General features: G+C 46.2%; 1 protein-coding gene across 1 annotated transcript in view; it reads right to left on the bottom strand.

The window, feature by feature from the left end:
* Positions 1–3,926: 3,926 nt before the first annotated feature.
* The window catches only part of KAT2B (lysine acetyltransferase 2B), a 141,733-nt gene continuing 123,407 nt past the window's right edge, over positions 3,927–22,252 (bottom strand). The window contains exons 17-20 of the mRNA XM_033932862.1: positions 22,053–22,089; positions 11,151–11,214; positions 10,958–11,042; positions 3,927–5,626 (exon numbers count right to left, since the gene is read on the bottom strand). Coding sequence (XP_033788753.1) covers positions 5,433–5,626; positions 10,958–11,042; positions 11,151–11,214; positions 22,053–22,089 — 380 coding nt within the window. The 3' untranslated portion in view covers positions 3,927–5,432. The remainder of the gene's footprint in view (positions 5,627–10,957; positions 11,043–11,150; positions 11,215–22,052; positions 22,090–22,252) is intronic.

Genomic DNA, 22,252 nt, shown 5'->3' on the forward strand with positions numbered 1-22,252 from the left:
CTTTTATGCTGGCCTATCCTTGCAAATGTGTTATTAAGTTCCAAGGTCTAAAATATGTTTTCTTCATCCCTGATCATCTACGATCCTTCTTAGACCTTAAGGGGTTAACCAGTGGTGGGGAAGTAGCTCAAAAATGAAAAAAAACAAACGGGTTGTAAACGTTTAAATTTTTTCTTTTTAAAGATATAATGTAATTTTTTCTCCCTTTAATTTTATTTTTTCTCTCTCTCCAAAGCTATTAGTGGTCTAAGGAAGAGTCAAATTCCATTTATTTATTTTTTTCTTCATTTTGCAATGTTGTATTGATGGCTTTTATGTTAGAATTTACTCTGTATTTCTTGTGCAAGTACTTTTTACTTGTAAAGTTTGTTAAATAAATAAAAAATAAATTATTAAAAAAACAAAACAGGCCCTGGCCACCAGACCACCACAAATCGTCACCTGGATCGCCAGAGCTGTCACATCAAAACTGTTTCAGAAGAGACTCCATCCTCCAGTCCTGGGGTCCCTCAGGGCCAAATCCTTCTCCACTGAAACAGTATGGGGCTCATAATCGACATAGAAATACGTCCAAAAACCGGCCTAAGTCGGCACTTGGACAAACATTTCTCAAAAACGTCCAAGTGCCGATACTAAAAACGGGTTTTGGACGTATTTCTAAATGACCTAGGCCTTCATAGTGCCGCTTAATGACCAAAGCTAAACGGGGCGTTTCGGGAGTAGTGTCGAGGGCGGGAGTTGGGCGGGATGTGGGCCAGCTTAGACTTAGTCAAACAGCATGTATAACCGAAAGTTATACAGTCCACGATCGATGGAACTTAGATGTTGTGACTCAGACCATGTAAAACATGGTCTAAGTCAGTGGTTCCCAACCCTGTCCTGGAGGACCCACCAGGCCATTCGGATTTTCAGGCTAGCCCTAATGAATATGCATGAGAGAGATTTGCATATAATGGAAGTGACAGGCATGCAAATCTGCTCCATGCATATTCATTAGGGCTAGCCTGAAAACCCGATTGGCCTGGTGGTCCTCCAGGACAGGGTTGGGAACCACTGGTCACCAGATAAGCACTGAAAACACATAAAATAGACCCCCCACACACTACCCCAGGTATCCTGACTCCCCTGGCCCCCCCACTCCATAAAAATATTAATTGCACCTTTAAAATTCAGCCTCCAGACCATCATCACCTGGCTGCCTGGCATAGGAAAGCCTAGTCGTCCACACAGAGGCAGCTTAAGTCATCTTGGGGGTGGATTAGGGACCCATAGATAGGGGGACCCATGCCCATAAGCCCCTGTAATCACTGCATTGATACGTAAACATGTGCACTCCCCTATACACCCCCAAAACCCTTTTTTACTGGCATATAAGTAGCTCCTGCAGCCATAAGGGCTTTTGGGGTGGTAGATAAGTGGGTCTAGGGGATTCAGGAGGTGGTTTGGGGGGCTCACCGTAACCTATAAGGGAGCTGTAGGGAGCAGAAGACATGGCACCCTTTTTGTGAAGTTCACAGCAGTGCCCTGTAAGGTACCCCACTATTTAGGTGGCATGTCTGGATGTTCAGTCCATCACTTTGCAGACCCCTTCAACGTCCAACAGGACTTGTTCTAGGCATTTTGGACTTGGATGAAAAATTGGACAAAAATGTGGTATAAAGATGGACGATTTAGCGGCTTGGACGATCAGATCGGCAGGACGTATAATTAGACGATTTTTGAAATGAAAAAAAAGTTGGACGTATTTTTTGAAAATGTGTCTTAAGCTGTTTTTTACTTTGGACGACTTGTGAGATGGATGTAAACGGACTTAGATGTCCCTTTCGATTATGCCCCTCCACGCCTCTTGGCAATGGCATGAACCACAACATCCACAACCAGAGACTGAAAAGAATTCTTATCAGGCTCAGGAATAGGATAAAGCCAAGACATGGACTGCACCAGCCAAAAAGGGGCATCTGGTGTCTTCCACTGAGCATGCACTACATCCTGGAGATCCTGATGTATGGGAAAGGAATGGGAAGCTGTCCAAATCCCCTTAAGAAGAGGATCCACCACCCGTGGAAACTCTTTGGTATCCTCCTCAAAACGCAAAGGACATCTGAAGAATAAGCTCTGGGAACTCTTGCTGGTGAAAAATGTGCAACACAGATGAATCCTCCCCTGCGGGCAGCTCAGACAGACAGAAGCTCACATTGTCTCCCCTCCCCCCCCCCCCCCAGAAGGTCCTATAGGTCCCCAGAGAGACACAGGTTCTCATCAGGGACAAAATACTATCCAGGGACACATCGTCCTCCTACAAAACACGCAGCCACTTAGGTAAGGATGGAGGAGGCACTAGTGCCGACAAAAGACCCCCCCCCCTCCTTGGACGAGGCTAAAGCCACTGAAGAGGAGACAGGGCTACCAGCTGTGTGCATGCAAAACACCTTGTACATGGCAAGAACAAATGGCAGAGTTTCCTGCCAAAGAAGAAAAGTCAGTTGAAAAAGGAAATGGTAGGGGAGATCCTCGAGCCAGCCAGCTCAGAAGCTAGCGAGGGTTCCCCTTCCGGCTGTGAACAAAAAGAACAAAGGCCAGCAGCAATAAGCCCTCAGTGGGAACACACTGAGCACGTCTTCGGCTTGTGAGAAATGCTGTTAACCTCGAGGCAGGCTAAATGAAACCAACAGCTGAATGGGAGAAAAAAAATATGAATGAACACAGTCCCTGCAAACCAGCACAGAAGAAAGGCACTGCCTCCAGTCTGGATTTTTTTTTTAAAGATCCCCAGCTCTGTTCAACCAGAAAATAGAGGCAGATAAAAAGGCCACTGCCTAACCTTTCCAATAGACCCTGCCAATGCCTAAAAGAAGACTGCACAGGCTTACCACCTCCACCTGCTGGAGACTGATTCTATGAGGGACTGCACAGCCCACTTGTACTGTAATAATTCAGTGTGTTCTTAGTCTCCACCTGCTGGTAGAGGAGCGTTAGCCCATCTGTCTGTGTCAGTCTGGAGGGATGATAAAGAACATCTGTTTCCTATGGCAGTATACACATGGATAGTAAATTCATAATTTAAATATATACAGTATACAATAACGTCAATCATAAAGAATATGGTTTCAGAAATCTAACTAGTTAGTCAAATGCTCTGGTTTATTGAAATGGTTTTAAAATATGATACATGACAAAAGTGAGAACAAGTTCTTCAATACATAGGGATATATGTAGTTTTCATAACCTGTGCATGGTTACCGGTCTACATCTTTAATTTTAGAACTTATGTCCAGCATAAGCAAAACTTCTCTCTCTTTCTCTCTCTTTGTATACATAAATAATGATTTTGTTATGTACATTGCTGTTTTATTGACTGTATGCAATTGTTTATGCTGTAAGTCACTGTGGGCTATAAGGTAAAACGGTGTTTACTCAATGAATGACTGTCTTACGGTGACTGGTGGAGTGTGCATACACACTCTGCCACAAGAGAGTGATAGACATAAGGCTTTAGGCTTCTCAATATACGGTGTCAGGTCAAAAGCGCGCCGGGACAAAGGCGCGCCCAGACAATTGAGCGCAGTGCGGAGGTGTGTGCCGCTCAAAATTAATGTTTTTAGGGCTCCGACGGGGGGCGTGGGGGGGAACCCCCCCCACTTTACTTAATAGACATCGCGCCGGCGTTATGGGGGGTTAGGGGGGTTGTAACCCTCCACATTTTACTGTAAACTTAACTTTTTCCCTAAAAACAGGGAAAAAGTGAAGTTTTCAGTAAAATGTGGGGGGTTACATCCTCCCACACCCCCCACAACGCGGCGCGGTCTATTAAGTAAAGTGAGGGGGGTTCCCCCCACGCCCCCCCCGTCGGAGCCCTAAAAACATTAATTTTGAGCGGTGCACGCCTCCGCGCTGCGCTCAATTGTCTGGGCACGCCTTTGTCCTGGCGCGCTTTTGACCTGACACCAATGAGAACTACAGAGGTATTTAGGAGACTGAAAAAAGAGGTTTACTTAGCTAGGGTTAAGCATTAGGAAAGAGGAAGTGGGAATGGATTTGTTTGTGCTGGGGCAATGAGTAGGGAGGGTTTGCTTGGCACATATGAGGAGAGGAAAAATGTGAATTGCTGGGTTCATGTTCCAGTTGGGGGGCAAATATCTAGGATGGAGATAATGGGATCAGGCTGTGGGAAGCAAATATGTTCTTCTGGTGAATTACAATAGGTATCTTGCTAATATTAATTTTCTATGGATTGTATTCCACTAACATAGCCTATAGTTATCTTATTTCAAGAGTGGGCTAAGGCTTACATCAACTTATCTCACGCAAGACCTGGTTTTGTAGAGTTAAACCCCAAAGGTCTTTTTTTGACAAAAACATTGGAGGTAACCCAGACAGAGCATATAGCTCAGCATACAGCTCTCACCTACAGTGAATTTCTGCACTAAAAAAGTTAGCCTGATCAGCACATCAAGATTATATCTGCATTTAATATCCCCCCTACAGTAATTTCAATAATCTGTTAAGGAGATTTTCTATTAAAAAAAAGGTACTGCATCAGAAACCAAGTTAATATGTACAGTTTGGGCTGACCTGAAACAGCAGTACTCTTAGGAATGTAGAATATTTTGGCAAAGGAGGCCCATCTACTCTGCCCAATTTTATTACCATAGATTCCCGACTACTGGCTTACCTCCCCCCTCACTTTTTTGTACTAGGGTTTCTCTGTAATTCTCCTGTGCTTCCCTGAGTTCTAATACTATTTCTGTCATTCTGTTTGTACCCTTTCTTTAGCAGAGCTGGTTGAGCCTAGGTATGTCACAGTTGAGAATGATAGAAGAAACTAGATGTTTAATAGTGATAGCCCTATCAGTCCATCAATGGCATTTAGGGCATGTGTCTGAATTCAAGAAAGCATGGGACAGGCACATTGATCTCTTAGTTAGAGGAGGAGTTAGTGGATGCTGCGAATGGGCAGACTGGATGGGTCATTTGATCTTTATCATATTTCTCTGTCTTGGATGTAGGAGTGAAGGCAGGAACAACAAAGGGTATACAAATGTGCATGTGGGTAAGAGAAGACTGAAAAACAAACAAAAGAAAGCCCATGGTCAGGAAACTTCTTCTCCCATCAAGTAATCAAAATAAGTAGAGCTTCCCATGGATGACCACGCAAAATCTCTTCCAGTTTTTATGTGAAAACATGTATACAGCCACAATAGCACACTAGGTTAAAATGTATCCTTGAGACAAAATATAAAATATTTCCTATAATTTCAATTTTAAATATAATTACACACAAAAAACCCTAAACCCGTTAAGGTTTATTTTAAAGTGCTAAATTAAGATTTGTGTTTTATAAACATATCCCTATAAATATATATATATTTTCCTTTTACTTTTTGCTGGTATTTCATCTTTATACTGTGTACCTCCTGCTATTGACAATGATTTTACTTCTCAATTAATCCAGCTTCTTTAATTTTAGTGTAAAAAAATTTCTCCAGTATATTGGCACATTTGAAATATTCACTCTCGGGAGGGTTGTACTCTCGGCAGTTTGTAAAGATCCTTTGTAAGTCTGCCATGAACAGTTTCTTGGTCACGTAGTATCTGTTCTTGAGTCGCTCACTCATGGTTTTCAGATCTGCACAGGAAAGAAAATATTAGCCATCTCTAATTTCAATTATACTAGTGACAGTGTCAGAAAACTGTGGGCCAATAAACTTAGACTGCCCTCTTATTTTGTCTCTATGGGCTGCATCAGGCTTGTTAATGTTCTGAAACTGTTATGATTCCCATACAGTTCTTAACAGATATTTTCAATGAAAATCAATGTGCTTTGTTTTGATTCAGAAGGAATACTTCACTATTTTAGATTTCCTTTTGCAAAATAAGGAGGAATTAGATTCTTACCTGCTAATTTTCTTTCTTTTAGTCTCTCCAGACCGGCACAGCTCACTGATGGGTAATAACTCACCATGACCAGCAGGTGGAGACTGAGACACAAACTTTTGGCTGTAGTACAAGTGGGCTGTGCAGTCCCAAGTACAATCAGTCTGCCGAATAGCCAAGTAGAACTAAGAAAACTAAGAACTGTGAATTATAACAGCAACAACACTCCCAAAAGGGAGTAACAACTAACAGAGAGAAATACTGTTGGAAACTGAAGAGGATAAGGACCTTCATAAATGTCCCCAAAGCTTGTCAGCTGTTCTTTTCATCTCCCCTAACCTACCAAAAACACGAGATCCCACAGAAAAAAAAAATGAACTCTTCATGTGTGAATCCAAAAAAAACACAGACAGGGTGGGGGCTGTGCCAGTCCGGAGAGACTAAAAGAAAGAAAATTAGCAGGTAAGAATCTAATTTCTCCTCCTTTAAGTGTCTCCCCAGACCGGCACAGCTCACTGATGGGACGTACCAAAGCAGTACTCATTTTGGGTGTGACCCCCGAAGGGCCACCACAAGAACATGCTCCCCAAACACTGCATATGTGCTTGAACATCCACACAGTAGTGCCGTATAAAGGAATTGAGAAAAATCCAAACCCCCAAATTACAGATATCAACTGGAGGCACCAGGGAAGACTCAGCCCAAGAAGCTGCCTAACCCCCAAGCAGAATGAACTTTGAGAAATTCCAGAACAGACTTCTTTTGAAGAAGATACGCTGAAGTGACAGTCTTCTTGATCCAGCGTGCAATGGTAGCCTTGGAAGCAGTATCCCCCTTACAAAGATCTGCTAAGAGATCAAAAAGATGATCTGATTTTCAGGAACTCCTGGATCTGCTGAACATAAGAGCGAAGGACCCAACAGACATCCAACTTGCGCAACTGCCTCTGTTCCAAAGAGCCCTCCCAACTACCCAAGACTGAGAGGACCATGGACTGGTTGACATGAAAAGACAAAACCACCTTCGACAGAAAAGAAGGAACCGTGACATGAAAAGGGGAAACAACCTTGGACAGAAAAAAAGGAACCGGCCGCAGCATGACACACTCCTTAGAAAACTCCAGGAAGGGAGGCCTACAAGATAAAGCCTGCAGCTCGGAAACATGTCTCGCTGAAGTAATAGCCACCAGGAAGACAGCCTTAAGAGTAAGGTCCTTCAGCGTGTAGGAGCCCAGAGGTTCACACGGAGGGTGTATGAGCATAGACAGTACCAGGCTGGAACTGAAGGCCACACCTGAGGCAGGAGCAATTTAGCCACCCGCAAAAAATGAATCACATCCAGAAAAGATGTCAAACGCCACCCATGCAACAAACTGTGAAATGTAGACAAAGCCGCAAGCTGAACCCAGAGGGAAGACCAGGCAAGACCCCTGTCCAGGCCATCCTGCAAGAACTCCAAGATGTGAGGTAAAGACACTTGAATGGGATCCACGTTACATGTGGAACACCACTCCTCAAATATACACCAAACTTGCACATAAGCCTGAGAGGTGGAAATTCTCTGGGAACCGAAGAGGGTGGAGATCACCTTATCTGAATAACCTTTCTTACTTAGGCACTCCCTTTCAAGAGCCAAGCCGTAAGACAAAAGTGATCTGGAGAACCTGATTGTAAAAACCGCTTAGATAACCTTGATAGGTGGTATATAAAAACCTAATAAACTTGAAACTTAATAAACTTGGAATGGGACCCTGCGTCAGAAGATCAGGTGAGAGGGGCAGCAGAAGAGGATCTGCCATGAGAAGCCGAGCTGCGCACCACGGACGCCTGGGCCAGTCTGCAGCCACCAGGATCATGCGGCTGGTGTGCCGAGCAATGCGAAGAAGGACTCTGCCTACCATCGGCCACAGGGGAAACACATACAGGAGGCCCTCCGTTGGCCAAGGCTGCACCAGAGCATCCAACCCCTTGGCCTGAAGATCTCTGCACCAACTAAATAACTGTGGCATTGACACTTGTGGCCATCAGGTCCATGACCACCCGTCCCCAGCCCTACACAATCAACTTGACGGCTATGGAGCCAAGACACCAATCGCCGGGATCCAGCAAGTGATGACTGAGGTAGTCTGCCTGGACATTCTCCACTCCCACAATGTGGGAAGCTGAGAAGTCCAGAAGATGAGCCTCCTGCACCACCAGACACTGCCTGGTTTCCCCCTGACAACTGATGTAAGCTACCGCCATGGCGTTGTCCAAGAGAACCTGAACTGACTTGCTATTAGCAACGTCTGGAACACTAGCAACTGGATGCTCTGGTCTCCAGAATATTGATCAACCAAGACACCTCCTCCAGAGACCAGCTACCCTGAGCTGAGCTACCAAGACACTGAGCTCCCCAACCGAGGAGACTGGCGTCCATGACAAGCACTGTCCACTGAGGCTGACTCAGACTCAATCCCTGCATCAGATTGGAAGGCTGAAATGAACCAACCCCTGAAAAGAAACTGGAGAATCCAGAGCGTGCGTCTGAGGTGACCACCACTGAAGGAAAGCATACTGAAGTGGCCACATGTGAGCCAGAGCCTACCGATCCATGTCTAGGGAGGCCGCCATCGACCTCAATACCTAGAGAAAATCCTGCGCTCGAGGACACTGAGAAGCCATCAGAAGGCGAATCTGCGACTAACTTGTCCACTCGGGCCTCTGGAAGGAAGACCTTCCCCAAGCTGGTGCCGAAGACAACCCCAAGGTACTCCAGGTGCTGAGACAGAGTCAACCAGCTCTTGGACAGGTTGACTACCTATCCTAGTGACTGCAGGAACTCCACAATCCGAGCCGTAACCTGATAGCTCTCCTGAAAAGACTTTGCTCAGATTAACCAGTCGTCCAGATAGGGATGAACTAAAATGCCCTACTTACGCAAGGCCACCGCCATGACCATAATCTTGGTGAAAGTCCGCGGAGCCGCAGCCAGACCAACAAGAAACAACACAAAACTGATAGTGCTTTCCCAAGATTGCAAAGCAAAGGAACCGCTGATGAAAGGCCAGAATGGGAACATGCAGGTAGGCCTCCGTCAGATCAAAAGACGTCAGGAATTCCTCTGGCTGAACCACCAGAATGAAAGATCTCAGAGTCTCCATATGAAAGGATGGAACCCTGAGCGCCCTGTTGATTCCCTTCAGATCTAAAATGGGCTGAAAAGACCCCTCTTTCTTGGGCACCGCAAAGTAAATGGAATACCTGCCGGTGCAAATCTCCCAAGGACGCACTGGGACTTTTGCTTAACAGCTGCTGTAGGGTCTGACGAAAAGCCCACTTCTTCCAAGCCACCTGACAAGGAGAAGAGAAGAAACTATCTGGCTAAGGGTGAGAAAACGCCAGAGCATAGCAGTCCCAAATCACCTCCGGGACCCACTGATCCATCGTGATCTTGGCCCACCCCTGGTAAAACTCCCGCAACTGGGCGCCCACGGGAAGGGCCTGCAAGGAGTCTTTGGGCTGAGTGGGCGGCGCAGGAGCCTCTGGAGGAATCAAGCCTCCCCAGTGGGCCAACCCCCCCCAAAGGGACTGCATGCGCTGAAAAAAATGACCCCTAAAAGGCCCAGAAGAAGGAAAAGGAGCTGCGCCCCTACTAGGATGATAACGGCAAAAATCTCACACATGCCCCCAAACCATGGCCCCCTGCAAAAGAGGGAAAACCTGGTCCCTCAGGAAGACGGGACACCTTAGTCAGTCAAGGTCTGAACCAACTTGTCCAGATCCTCGCCAAACAAGAACGACTCCCAAAAAGGAAATTTAGTAAGCTTAGCCTTAGACGTCATGTCCTCCGACCAACCCCAGAGCCACAGGGTACAGCGAATAGCCACACCGAGAGCCATGGACTTGGCCGAAGCTCGCAGATCATACATGACATCCGAGAGATAAGAAGCACCCATCTCAATCTTAGCCACCTCCTGATCCACCAAGGACCAGTCATGAGACTGCTGGTCCAGAACATGACAAGCCCGAGTCACCAGAACAGTCAAGGCAGCCACATCAAAACTCTGCTTAAGAAGAGACTCTATCCGACGATCCTCAGAATTCTGCAAAGCCGAGTTGCCCTCAACCGGTACCGTATGCCGACGCGCAATGACTGAGACCACAGCATCACAACAGGCGACTTCAAGGTATCCCTATCCCCCGCAGAGTCACGAATCAGTTTGTTTTTAGTTTTTAATCCACAAATTTTTATATCTAGATCTTTAAGGCCCCCTGAGAAAGACATCATTGTCGAAACACAGACCATGTTGGGTCCATAGTTCCCAATGTTCTGGGTCCTAGATATATTTTATGTGGATTATTAAATTGTATTTTTAATAAAGCCTGCATCTTAAATATCACCATCTCAACAGCGGTTTTTTTTTTCTGTTTTGTTTCAAACCTTTACTTGTGAGCTATATTCAGCTTTGAAACACTCAAGCGTTGAAAATGTTTGCTATACAGTGTACTCTGGATTCAGTACCACAACTTTTAAACAAAATTCATCTGGACACACAAAAAAAATTATTACTTCTCAGGGCAATGGCATGACCCTGCAAAGTATGATAATCTGTCATTGCTTAGGAGGGAAACAATGCCCTGTTATGATTAGGCCTTCTATTCCTAGATGTTTATAAATTGTAAATTGAAGTGTTTATTTTCCAGTTAATTTGTGTTATTTGAGGAAATAATATATTGGTGTTTATTGGTATATTTGTATCACAAATCCCATTGCTGAGTGTCTTTTCTGGTTTAATCAAATGTACACATTTGTGTCACTTAGGAGAACAGGCAATAAAACTGGGTGGAGGATACAAGACAAGCCAAGGAAGGTTAAAACTATATTAGGAAAAGTAGTGTTTTCCGGTGTTTATCCAAGAAACACCTACATTTAATTTTTTTGCAGCAGGGGTATATTTCAGTTAATACCTAAAATCTGAAGCCATAATTATAATTCCAAAATCCAGTTAACAGATGTATAAAATGAGGCACCCATTTCTCTCACTCATTGCCCTCTACAGAGATCTTTATAGCTATACTTAGAAAAATGTTAATTGCATTACCCATAGGAAACCTTATAACTTCATAATATCCGGGAGCTTCTGTTCTCTTCACGGGTTCCATGAAGGGCCAAGCGCTTTGATGGCTCTTTGATTAAAAAAACAACAACACAACATAAAACATCTAACATGGAAATTCCATACTGAAAAGCATTTTCAAAGCACAAACACATAAAGAACGAAAACCAATACCCACCTTCACTTGCTGCAGGATGCTTTTTAACGTGCTGTACAGCTGATCTGGATCTTTGGGTTCTTTACTTGAAAGAAAATATTGACAAAAGGGATTAATTTCTGTTCTCCTGTGCAGTGTGAGAGAAATTTGTCTGCAGTTATGTTGGCTGTTTGGTTATCAGCTAGTAAAAACTAGTGGACAATATAGTGTTCTTGTTTACAAATAATTCACATTTCCACTCAGAGGGCATTTTTAGAACCAAGATACAAACCAGCAGGAGTTCTCAGGCATTGGTAGTTTTGTTACAGCAAATCTCACTATAAATCTGACTGGGATGAAATTGTTTCTGCCAGACAGGGAGACTAGCCTCTGGTACGTGCCAGGATTAATGGGAAAATGAACAAGTGTACACACTCTAATTCCATTACTCTTACTTCCAGCCATGTTTGTCTTGATTACACCTGACAAATATTCTAGCCATCTATCTTTGGGGGGGGGACCTCAGATGCTCAGGCTGGCCAGAGGTTATTATAAGTGAAGCTAATGGAAGATTAAGTTATTAAGATTATCGATAATCTTCTTTCTGTTAGTCCCTGGAGGATTCCATACGCTAGGGCCCTGATTCTCCAAAAGTGCATCCCGATTTTAGGCAGCTGTAGATGTCCTACAGCTGTCTAATCAGCCAATCGGAATGCACTTTTTTTTTTTTTTAAATGCTCCCCAGGCAGGCCTGAAGGCGCCTCCGGGAGCCTAGGGAGACCCGCAAGATGCCTAAGCTCGCCTACAGGCCTTAGGCGAACTTAGGAGGCCCTACGCGTCTCCCTAGTAGAGGAAGAGACGCTTAAAATGTAGGCCAGCAAAATGCTGGTCTACATTGTAAGTAGACGCGGCCGCTATACTGATCGCGGCAAGGGATCTCCCTGCTGCAATAAAGTATAGCGGCCGCGGCCGCCTGTCCCATCACCGACAGGAGGATGCCTAACTCCTCCTGTCGGAACCCCGAACCCCCTCCCCCCCAAACTCGTAATCGCCGACAGGAGGATGCCCAACTCCTCCTGTTGGAACCCCGGAACCCCCTCCCCCCCCCAAACTCGTAATCGCCGACAGGAGGATGCCCAACTCCTCCTGTCGGAACCCCGGAACCCCCTCCCCCCCCAAACTCGTAATCGCCGACAGGAGGATGCCCAACTCCTCCTGTCAGAACCCCGGAACCCCCTCTCCCCCAAACTCGTAATCGCCGACAGGAGGATGCCCAACTCCTCCTGTCGGAACCCCGGACCCCCCTCCCCCCCCAAACTCGTAATCGACGACAGGAGGATGCCCAACTCCTCCTGCCGGAAAGCCCAACGACCCCCCGCCCCAACTAATCTCCCTCCCCCAACTAACCTTTCAATGTTGGTCAGCTGGATGGGTCTTGCTGCCGTCCAGCCGACGGGTCTGCCTCGTGGAAATGAGACGGCACGCCCCTTCCCGGCCCATCCCCGCTAAATCTAAGGCCTGATTGGCCCAGGCTGTAGAAGCCTGGACCAATCAGGCCTTAGGCATAGCGGTTCCGCCCATCCCCACTAATCCTAAGGCCTGATTGGCCAAGGTGCCTAGCCTGGGCCAATCAGGCCTTAGATTTAGCGGGGATGGGCCGGGAAGGGGCGTGCCGTCTTATTTCCACGAGGCAGACCCGTCGGCTGGACGGCAGCAAGACCCGTCCAGCTGACCAACATTGAAAGGTTAGTTGGGGGAGGGAGATTAGTTGGGGCGGGGGGTCGTTGGGCTTTCCGGCAGGAGGAGTTGGGCATCCTCCTGTCGGCGATTACGAGTTTGGGGGGGAGGGGGTTCCGGGGTTCCGACAGGAGGAGTTGGGCATCCTCCTGTTGGTGATTACGAGTTTGGGGGGGGAGGGGGTTCCGGGGTTCCGACAGGAGGAGTTGGGCATCCTCCTGTCGGTGATTACGAGTTTGGGGGGGAGGGGGCTCGGGGTTCCGACAGGAGGAGTTAGGCATTCTCCTGTCGGTGATGGGACAGGCGGCCGCAAAAACCGCGGCCGCTATACATATTGCAGCAGGGAGATCCCTTGCTGCCATAAGTATAGCGGCTGCGTCTAATTTAACCCGATTCTCTAAAGACGCCGGTTACAGAATCGGCGTTTAGTATAGGACGCCTCTCCCGGGCGGCCTGCCTGGGGAGCATTTTTTTTTAAAAACGTGCATCTCGATTGGCTGATTAGACAGCTGTAGGACGTCTACAGCTGCCTAAAATCGGGACGCACTTTTGGAGAATCAGGGCCTAGGTGTTCAATCCCAACTCGCAGTCCGGGTATTGCAGAAATCCACATCTTTTCTGAACACATGCTCCACCTGAGAGTCAGCAAACAACCTTAGTTCAGTCCTAAAGCCAAGCACATACCTGCAAATCAAGGACAAGGGGGTATGGGGGAGAATCCCCATAAACACATATAAAGCAGGTACTGGCTTGCTCTGCAAAATATTAACAAGTGAGAAACAGGCACAAAGGCAACTCAGAAAAAACATTGAGGAATAATGCAGTACTAACCTGCTGTGTGCAGCGAGCACTCCAAGAAAGGCCTTCGGTAATGTGTATACTCATAAAAATCCCCACAGGATCTGCCAATTGGCTGGAAAAACTTCAAAGCTGTAATGAGAGTGACCGAGGCAGAAAGGAGCAGGCTACTCAAACAACTGAATGAAGACACAGAGGGCAGGTCGTATGGAATCCTCCAAGGACTAACAGAAAGAAGATTATCGAAGGTATAAACCTAATCTTTTATTCTGTTATGTCCCTGGAGAATTCCATATGTTAGGTGACATACCAAAACCACGGTAGCTAGGGAGAGACAGAAGAACCTACCCTCAAACCTGATGTCCCGAAAATGGTATCAGAATGCACTGCCACACCAACTCAGTAAAACCGGGCAAAAGTATGAAGAGAGGAACAAGAAACTGTCATGCAAATTTCATCAGGACGAATTGCGCAAGATGCTCCTCATGACACAGGCACACATCTCGTCAAATGCTGTAAACGAGATCGGCGGCTACTTGCCGTGGGCGACATAACGGCTCCTGTGAGAGGAACCATGCTCCTGAGACCAGACCTATCGGCCGAGGAAGACTGCCGGAACATTGTCGACTCCGGCCCCATGGGCCACCGAAAAAGACAGAAGAAGCTCTTCTGCCAGAGGTCCAAGAGAGGGAGTACTAGAGCTTCCTCGTGAAGTACATATGCCAACACCATGGCGTCGAAGAAACTTGCACCACTGGTCTTTCTGAAGGGACTGGAGAGCAAGTTGTGCCATTTGAATTTACCGAAGCTCCAGATTATATGTCAACCAATGTTGCGGACCAGGAGTCCACTACCCCTGAATGGAGCGGGCTCCACAATGAGCCCACAACCCAACAGGCTGGCATCCGTGTGAAGAGTTATCCACTCTGAAATCCGAAGAAGTTAACCCTGGCCGAGAGCCACCCCCTGAAGCCACCAATTGCTGCTAGCTGGATCCATCTAGGAGAGCGGCCTCTGAAGGGAAAAAAAAACTTAGCAGAGATCACCAAGATAGGAGGGACTCTTGTCAAGAGCGCATGGGTGCTCTGACCTAGGGGATAGCCTCCAAGGAGGCTCCCCGAGACCCCAGAACCTGAAAATTAAACCAGGCAGAGAGAGCTGGACAGTCCAAGAGAATACTGTTGATGAAGGTTCTGTCTACTTGTCCTGAGAAGAAACACACGACCTTTTCTAGAGACAAAGAGAAGCCCCAGAAACTAGAGAAGCCGCAGAAACTTCAGAGACTGGAAGGATGCCTTTGTACACCCAATGCCTTTGTACAAACGAGACGAAGCCCGGAGTACCTGCTGTCCCAGGAAGGGTGGATGTGGACCCCCTGCTGGCGGAAAGCTGCTTCAACCACAATCGCTTTTATGAAAGTGCAGGAGCCATCGCGAAGCCAAGGGGCAGAGCTGTGAACGGGAAGTGCAGTTGCAGAACATGGAAACACAGAAACCTGCAATGCTCTGGGCAGAATGAAATATGGAGGTAAATCTCTAGGAGATTCAAAGACACCGGAAACTCCCCTGGAGAGAGCAGCTAGAGCCTTGTACTCCTTTGTCCATTCATAAAAGGGAATTTGCAGGAAGTTGGTGACCGACTGTAGAACAAGAATATGTCTCCAATTCTCCAAGCATTTCTGGCATGAGGAAATATAATGTGTATCCGCCTAAGACCCCATTCGTAGACTGGTCTAGCATCCTGAAGACAAAGAGGCGCTGCAGAATATTGCAGACCCTGGAATCTGTTGCCGTCAACTTGCCGGTGTCCAGAAACCAAGCTAGAGGCAGTCAAAGGAGGACTAACAAGTGTCTGATGAAAGTCGTCCATTCCTGATAAAATGGTAGAAGACAGTCTGCAAGTGAGGAAGCCACCCCCACCACAGGTGACATCGGCACTTTCTTTTTTTTTCTGTGTGTGAGGTGTAGCCACTGTACAGGAACTCAAGGACACCTGGAATTGGAACTGGGGCAACAGGATCGTAACCCTGGGAATGACTCTAGGAGGAAAAACCTGAGTATCCCTGATAATACCTGCGGGAGGAACAAAGAGGACGACGATCCCCTTCCGATTTCCAGCAAAAACTGGTTCACAGGGAGCAGCGTAGGGCGACATTCACAACACCTGAGTAGAGGTCATCCAGAGCTATACCAACAAGAATTTGGCCCTTGAAAGGATGGCCGCTGAAGGGGATCCTCAAGGAAGCGTCCTTATTAAGAGTTTGGTGCTCAGACTCTGCACCAACAGAAAATGTACTAAGAACTTGAATGAGATCATAAAGGTCGCCAGACACCGCAGCCACACCAATCAGCACCAGAAGAGAACAGGCTTGCATTTCCACAAAGGAGGCATTGCGCAAGCTGGAATGACAGGCACGCACCATAAAGGAAGTAGCCATCTAAGGATGCTACCTAAGGATGCTAGAAAAAATATTTTGTAACATAACTCCTTCTGCAATCCTGAGAGTCCTGAAATTTCACTCCCCATCACTAAGGAGGGCTGCGCACTGGAAAATCTGCGCCAAGGTGGAATCTACCTCAGGCTGTGCAAACCTGCCAAAAAGCAGGATTCAGGTGATAAAGCATAGACACAGCTGTAGCAGATTGGAAAGAGCTTTCCGGGGATCACATTGTTCTGAAACCAGAACCAGAAGCTGTGGACAGAATGGAAAAGTCAGAGGAGAGCGGTGCAGAACTGAAGCCTAGAAGGTGGAAAATCCAAATGGAGCTCTTTCTGAACATCAGCCTTAAAGATGTGGTCAGAAGCCCGCTGAAAATGTGAAGAAGAATCAGCACCTCCAAGTCCGGATGCTCAGGGCAGCCAAGGAGTCCAGTCCTAGCAAAGGCATCAGCCAGATCCAAATTAAATACAGTGGCAGGAGACAGAAGAAACATAAAATCTACATAGTAACAACCACAATAGATATTTGACATAGCCAGGACAAGAGAGATCCTGAAAAGAAAGCTTCACCACAGAAGCCATAGACTGAAAAAGCCCCGATGCGCCCGTCGGCTGCATCAAATGAGCGGGGGTTCGAGGATATGCCATTCAGAGGAGCTGAATAAAATCCGGTAAAAAGGTCCACTCTGTAATCATGGCAGAGCTCTGTTGAGGTACATGAGTTGCATCAAAAGAGTCCCCAGACTCGGAATGCAGTCATACTGCGCCAGACTCCAGAACGGCCGCTGGGCGAATTTTCTTCGGAAGGCACGGACCCAGGCTGGTTCCCCAACCTATTAGAATGCAAAGTCTGCAGCTCCCGCCCCCTCTCCCAGCTACTACGGCACACGGCACGCTATCGCTGATCCAGCACTCATCTGGTGCAATCAATGTCCACATTTAATAGATTAGAGTCAAATCGAAGGGGTTTTGAGGCAAAAATCAAAGTTAGAAAAAAAGATAGTTTTAAAAATCCAAGATGGCTTCCATCACGAATTCGCACCAAAAATAAAACAAAAAAACAAAAATAAAAAAATAGCAATATGGGGTCTGGGGAGGAGGGGTACCTGAACCCTACCCACAGAAATTGTGAAAAACAAAGTTTAAATCAATCCACAAGCCACCCCAGAAGTTTCCATAGAAAATAATGGAAGTACTCACAGTCTCTGCCTTTGTCTGTCAGCATTTTTAAAGCAGCTGAGTGGAGAAAAAGTACTTTCTGACTCAGAACAGCTCCAAATACACAGGAATGAAGATCTTTGGACTGCCGACCAGCTAGAGACTGACTGCAACCTCCGCCCCCCAAGGATTGGGATGGGAAAGGCAGCCTGCACCTTGAAACCTGAGTGGGTTTCTGTCCAGACGCACACAGCCTGCACTAGAAACCTGTGACATAGTCACCAGCTAGCAAACTTCTACAGGAAAGGACCCCAGGTACTTGAACAGGGTGGCACACAGCAAGCTGGCTCCACATATCTACAAGAGTTTCTAGGTGAAGCTGCAGTCCAGCTCTGCAGGATTGTGTCCTTTTCTCTAACAGGGGACCATCGGGGAGGGGGGTCTCAAGGCACTGAAGCTACCAAAAAAGGAACTTTAAAAGCAAAAAAATAATAAACAGAAGCAGGGCAACAGCAAAAGACTTTTACTCGGACTAAGGTTGTTTGCTGACTCTCAGGCTAAGGGGGTGGAGCATGTGTTCAGAAAAGATGTGGATTTCCGCAACATCCGGACTGCGGTTTGGGATTGAATACCTAGTATATGGAATCCGGAAGGGACGTAACAGAAATGGGGCTATTTTGTAGTTCAATTGAAAAGATTTGCCATATCAATGGGAAGAGAACAGCTCATCTGCTACTGGACAGTGGGAAAGGTCAGCGAGCCACAAACCTGGAGTTTTACTAGCATGAAGTGAGGCCGATGCTTCACAGTCACTTATCATAGTTCTGAATTCCCATCAGCCTACTTTGACATTGTTGAATTCAACTAAGTTCAACGGGAAAGAATTCTAAGAGTGAAAATGTCAAGGAGCAGTGCTGCTCGACTCAGGAAAAAAATTTTCGATTCGATTCAGCCTATTGAATCGATTTTTCAATTCAATTTTCTCACCCAATTGGGTGGTTTTTGTTTTTTTTAAACATCCTGGTGGGTTTATTTTATAGCCTCTTCACCCCCTTTGCCCTCCCTTTCCCACACTGGCACTGTGGTATAAACAAAATAAACAAAAAAGACTTTTCTTCTCTCCGTTAAATCCTAGCTCACTTTCGTGGTCTAATACCAGCTCTTGCAGGATACACATTTCAAATCTGACATATTGTAATCACAAAGCAGAAAATAACATTATTTTTTCTACCGTTTGTTGTCTGGTCATTATTCAAATCATGTTGGTCCCAGGCTCGCTTGCCAGGGTCTCCTGCCCATTTGTCATTTCCTTCTTTCTCCGTGCTAACCATCCATCTTCCATCTCTGTCCTCCCCTTCCATTTCCCTCTCCTGCCCTGGAGGTCTGGCATCTTTCCCTTTTTTCAGCAGCGATGGATCCCACCATCCAAAGATCCATCATCTCTCCTTTTCTCAACTATCCTTTCATCTAGCATCCTCCTTCCCCACCATCCCAGGGTCCACCAGCTCTCCCTTTCTCTTCCCAACTACCCTCATATCCAGTATCTCTATCCCCCACCCCCCTCACCATCCCTTGTGCCCAACTTCTCTCCCTCTCCTATTTTTTTTGAGACCCATTATTTCTTCCCCCAGTCCGATATATGCACGTCTCTTTGACCCCCCCTTCCCTCCCTCCATGCACTTCTACACCAGGGCCCTCCTCCCCTGAAGGCCTGGCCCCTGAAGGCCTGCATGTTAACGGTACCCGCTCTAAAATGTCGGAGGTGACTAGCGGAGTGCCACAGGGTTCGGTCCTGGGCCCACTCCTCTTCAACATATTCATTGGAGATCTGACTCAAGGGCTTCAAGGCAAAGTAACCTTATTCGCTGATGACGCCAAACTATGCAATATAGTAGACAGCCATAATCTACAAGATGCTATGGAGCAAGACCTGCGTACTTTAGAAAGTTGGTCCTTGATGTGGCAGCTGGGCTTTAACGCCAAGAAATGTAAGGTCATGCATCTCGGTAACAGAAATCCTTGCAGAACTTACACCCTGAATGGAGAAACTTTAACCAGGACTACGGCAGAACGAGACTTAGGAGTAATCATCAGTGCTGACATGAAAGCAGCCACTCAAGTGGAGAAGGCTTCATCTAAAGCACGGCAGATGATAGGTTGTATCAAGAGAAGCTTCGTCAACATGAAACCTGAAGTCATGATGCCATTGTACAGAGCCATGGTGAGACCTCATCTGGAGTACTGTGTGCAATTCCGGAGGCCACATTACCGTAAGGATGTGCTCAGAATTGAGTCGGTTCAGCGGATGGCCACCAGGATGATCTCGGGGCTAAAGGGTCTCCCGTACGAGGAAAGACTGAGCAAATTGCAGCTCTACACTCTTGAAGAGCATAGGGAGAGGGGAGACATGATTGAGACATTTAAGTACATCACGGGACGGGTCGAGGTGGAAGAGGATATCTTTCTTCTCAGGGGACCCTCGACCACAAGAGGACATCCGCTCAAACTCAGGGGAGGGAAGTTTCGTGGAGACGCAAGGAAGTACTTCTTCACGGAGAGAGTGATCGAGCATTGGAACAAGCTTCCAGTGCAGGTGGTCGAGGCACGCAGCATCCCAGACTTCAAGAACAAATGGGATACCCATGTGGGATCCCTACGGGGTCATGCCAAGGGATAGGGTCACTAGGACTTAAATGAGCGGGTCAGTAGAGTGACAGTATAATTACAATTATACTTAAGGGGTCAGAAGACTTAAGAGGGTGGGTAAATAGTGTGGGCAGACTTGATGGGCTATATGGCCCTTATCTGCCGTCATCTTTCTATGTTTCTATGTTCCCCCCTGACCCCCCTCAAAGACCTACATGTTCCCCCCCCTTCTTTGCAATGGCCTTCCACTCTTACCTTCAGATAATACGACAGCTTGCAGAGAGGATCACCGGTGCTGTAGTGAGCCTTGCAGGCTGCCATCGGCCTCTGCAGCACGTTCCCTCTGCCACGATCCCACCCCTCCTCTCAAGTCAGGGGCAGGATTGCGACAGAGGGAATATGCTGCTGAGGAAGATGGCAGCCTGCAACGATCGCTACAGTACTGGCGATCCTCTCTGCAGGCTGTCGTATTATCTGAAGGTAACAGCAGGAGGCCAGGGGGAAGCTGGAGAATGCTGCAAAGGACATCTAAGTACTACAGCTTTTCCCGACCCTCGCCCCCCTAAAGTAAGAGCAGCAGCAGCAATGGACATCCAGCCAGAGGCAGCGCTGCTGCTCCTGCTTTAGGAGACCTGAAGGCACTGGGAAAAGCATTGGTCACCAAATTGGGAGGCTGATTAAAAAAAAAAAAAAAAAAAAAGAATCGATTCGAATCGATTCACCCGAAGTGAATTGGTGAATTGATTCGAATCGGAAATTGGGCAGCACTACTATCAAGGAGAGAAGTGGGAGCTGAAAACAAACATAGCTCTTTCATTCTTTCCTGTTATATGTTTGATTTTGGAAAGAATGTTGTTTGGCTGCACAACTGGAATTTGCATCTGCTGAAGTGCTAGTTTCTTAGGTACCGTTGCTCGCCTAGTACTTATTGCTGTATGCATGCTATGTTTTTGCTACTTGTAGATTTGTTTCACTGACACCCCCCACTGTATTTCCAAGGAGAAAATCCAAAAGAACATCTGATCACATCTTCTAGGTTTGGTTAAGGTAGCATGCCAAAACAGTTAGTTCCTTGTGCATTTAAGCTCTTGCATAGCAAAGCAAATTAAATATGTTCTCTTAGAAATTTACAAACAATAATAAGAGATAAGGCATAAAGGGGTAATTTTATAAAGTCATTTTTATACGCGTGTTGCCCGCTCCAGGGTCAGTGTAAATTTGCATGCAAATTCTGCTATAAATGCTATTATTTAAATAAATCCCTTATATTGGTCGCAAATACGTAATTCACACTGGCCATTCCAGTTAAACACTAAGCCAGATTAATAACTTAATCTCATTTCTTATATAGCAACTGGACTGCATAAACAATTGCCTTATTTTGAAGACCTTATCTCACCAGTTTAAAATTTTTATAGCACCCTCAGAAGTGGCACTCTAATGTGAAGATTCTCTGTTTGAGTAAATGCCACTATATTTCCTCATCGACTCTTTTTCTTCTTTTTAAATAAACATTATCTTCATAATTCCTTAATTCCTTTATAGTTAAATGATAAACATCTCTAAGACAAATAAGAGCAAAAACTGAGGCGATGTTTATGCAGTCCAGTTGCTATATTGACATTAAGGGCTCCTTTTACTAATGTGCGCTAGCGTTTTTAGCGCACACACAAGATTAGCGTGCGCTAGCCGAAAAATTACCGCCTGCTTAAAAAGGAGGCAATAGCGGCTAGCGCGCGCGCTATTCCCCACGTTAAGGCCCTAATGCACCTTTGTAAAAGGAGCCCTAAGTTATTAATCTGGCTTAGTGGTGTTTATTATTTAAATAAAGGCATTTACGCACACAAGACTAGATTCAGTAAATGGTACTCAAAAGAACAGCCATACTGGAACAGACCATTGGTTAATCTAGCCCAGTATCCTATTTCCACATTGGCAGTCCAGGTCACAAGTACCTGGCAGAAAGCCAAATTGTAGCATATTTCATGTTACCGATCCCAAGAAGGCACCTACTTGTCTTAATAATATTGACTTGAACCCCTACTTATACTAGGTGCCCCCCTTATAAAATTACCCTCAATATGTATCACGTGTAAAATTATCTTAATGTTTCAATATGGAATTACAAAAACCCAGCTTAAACGGTATCATCCTATCAAGTCTTACCCTTTCTCTTTTATGCTTGGTTTCCAGCCTGTCTCTCCTGTAGACCAATAAAATCAAACATTAAATAAGAAAAGCGGCTATAACTCCAAAGCCAGCTATGAGAGCAAACATTGCATTACACAAACCTGCCTCACTGAGCTTGAATTCTACAAACATCCTTCCAGTTAGGGTGCAGTTCAGTCTTCCTTCCTCAACACAGC

Source organism: Geotrypetes seraphini, chromosome 2, assembly GCF_902459505.1.
Source record: "Geotrypetes seraphini chromosome 2, aGeoSer1.1, whole genome shotgun sequence".
In the NCBI taxonomy this organism is placed as follows: Eukaryota; Metazoa; Chordata; class Amphibia; order Gymnophiona; family Dermophiidae; genus Geotrypetes; species Geotrypetes seraphini.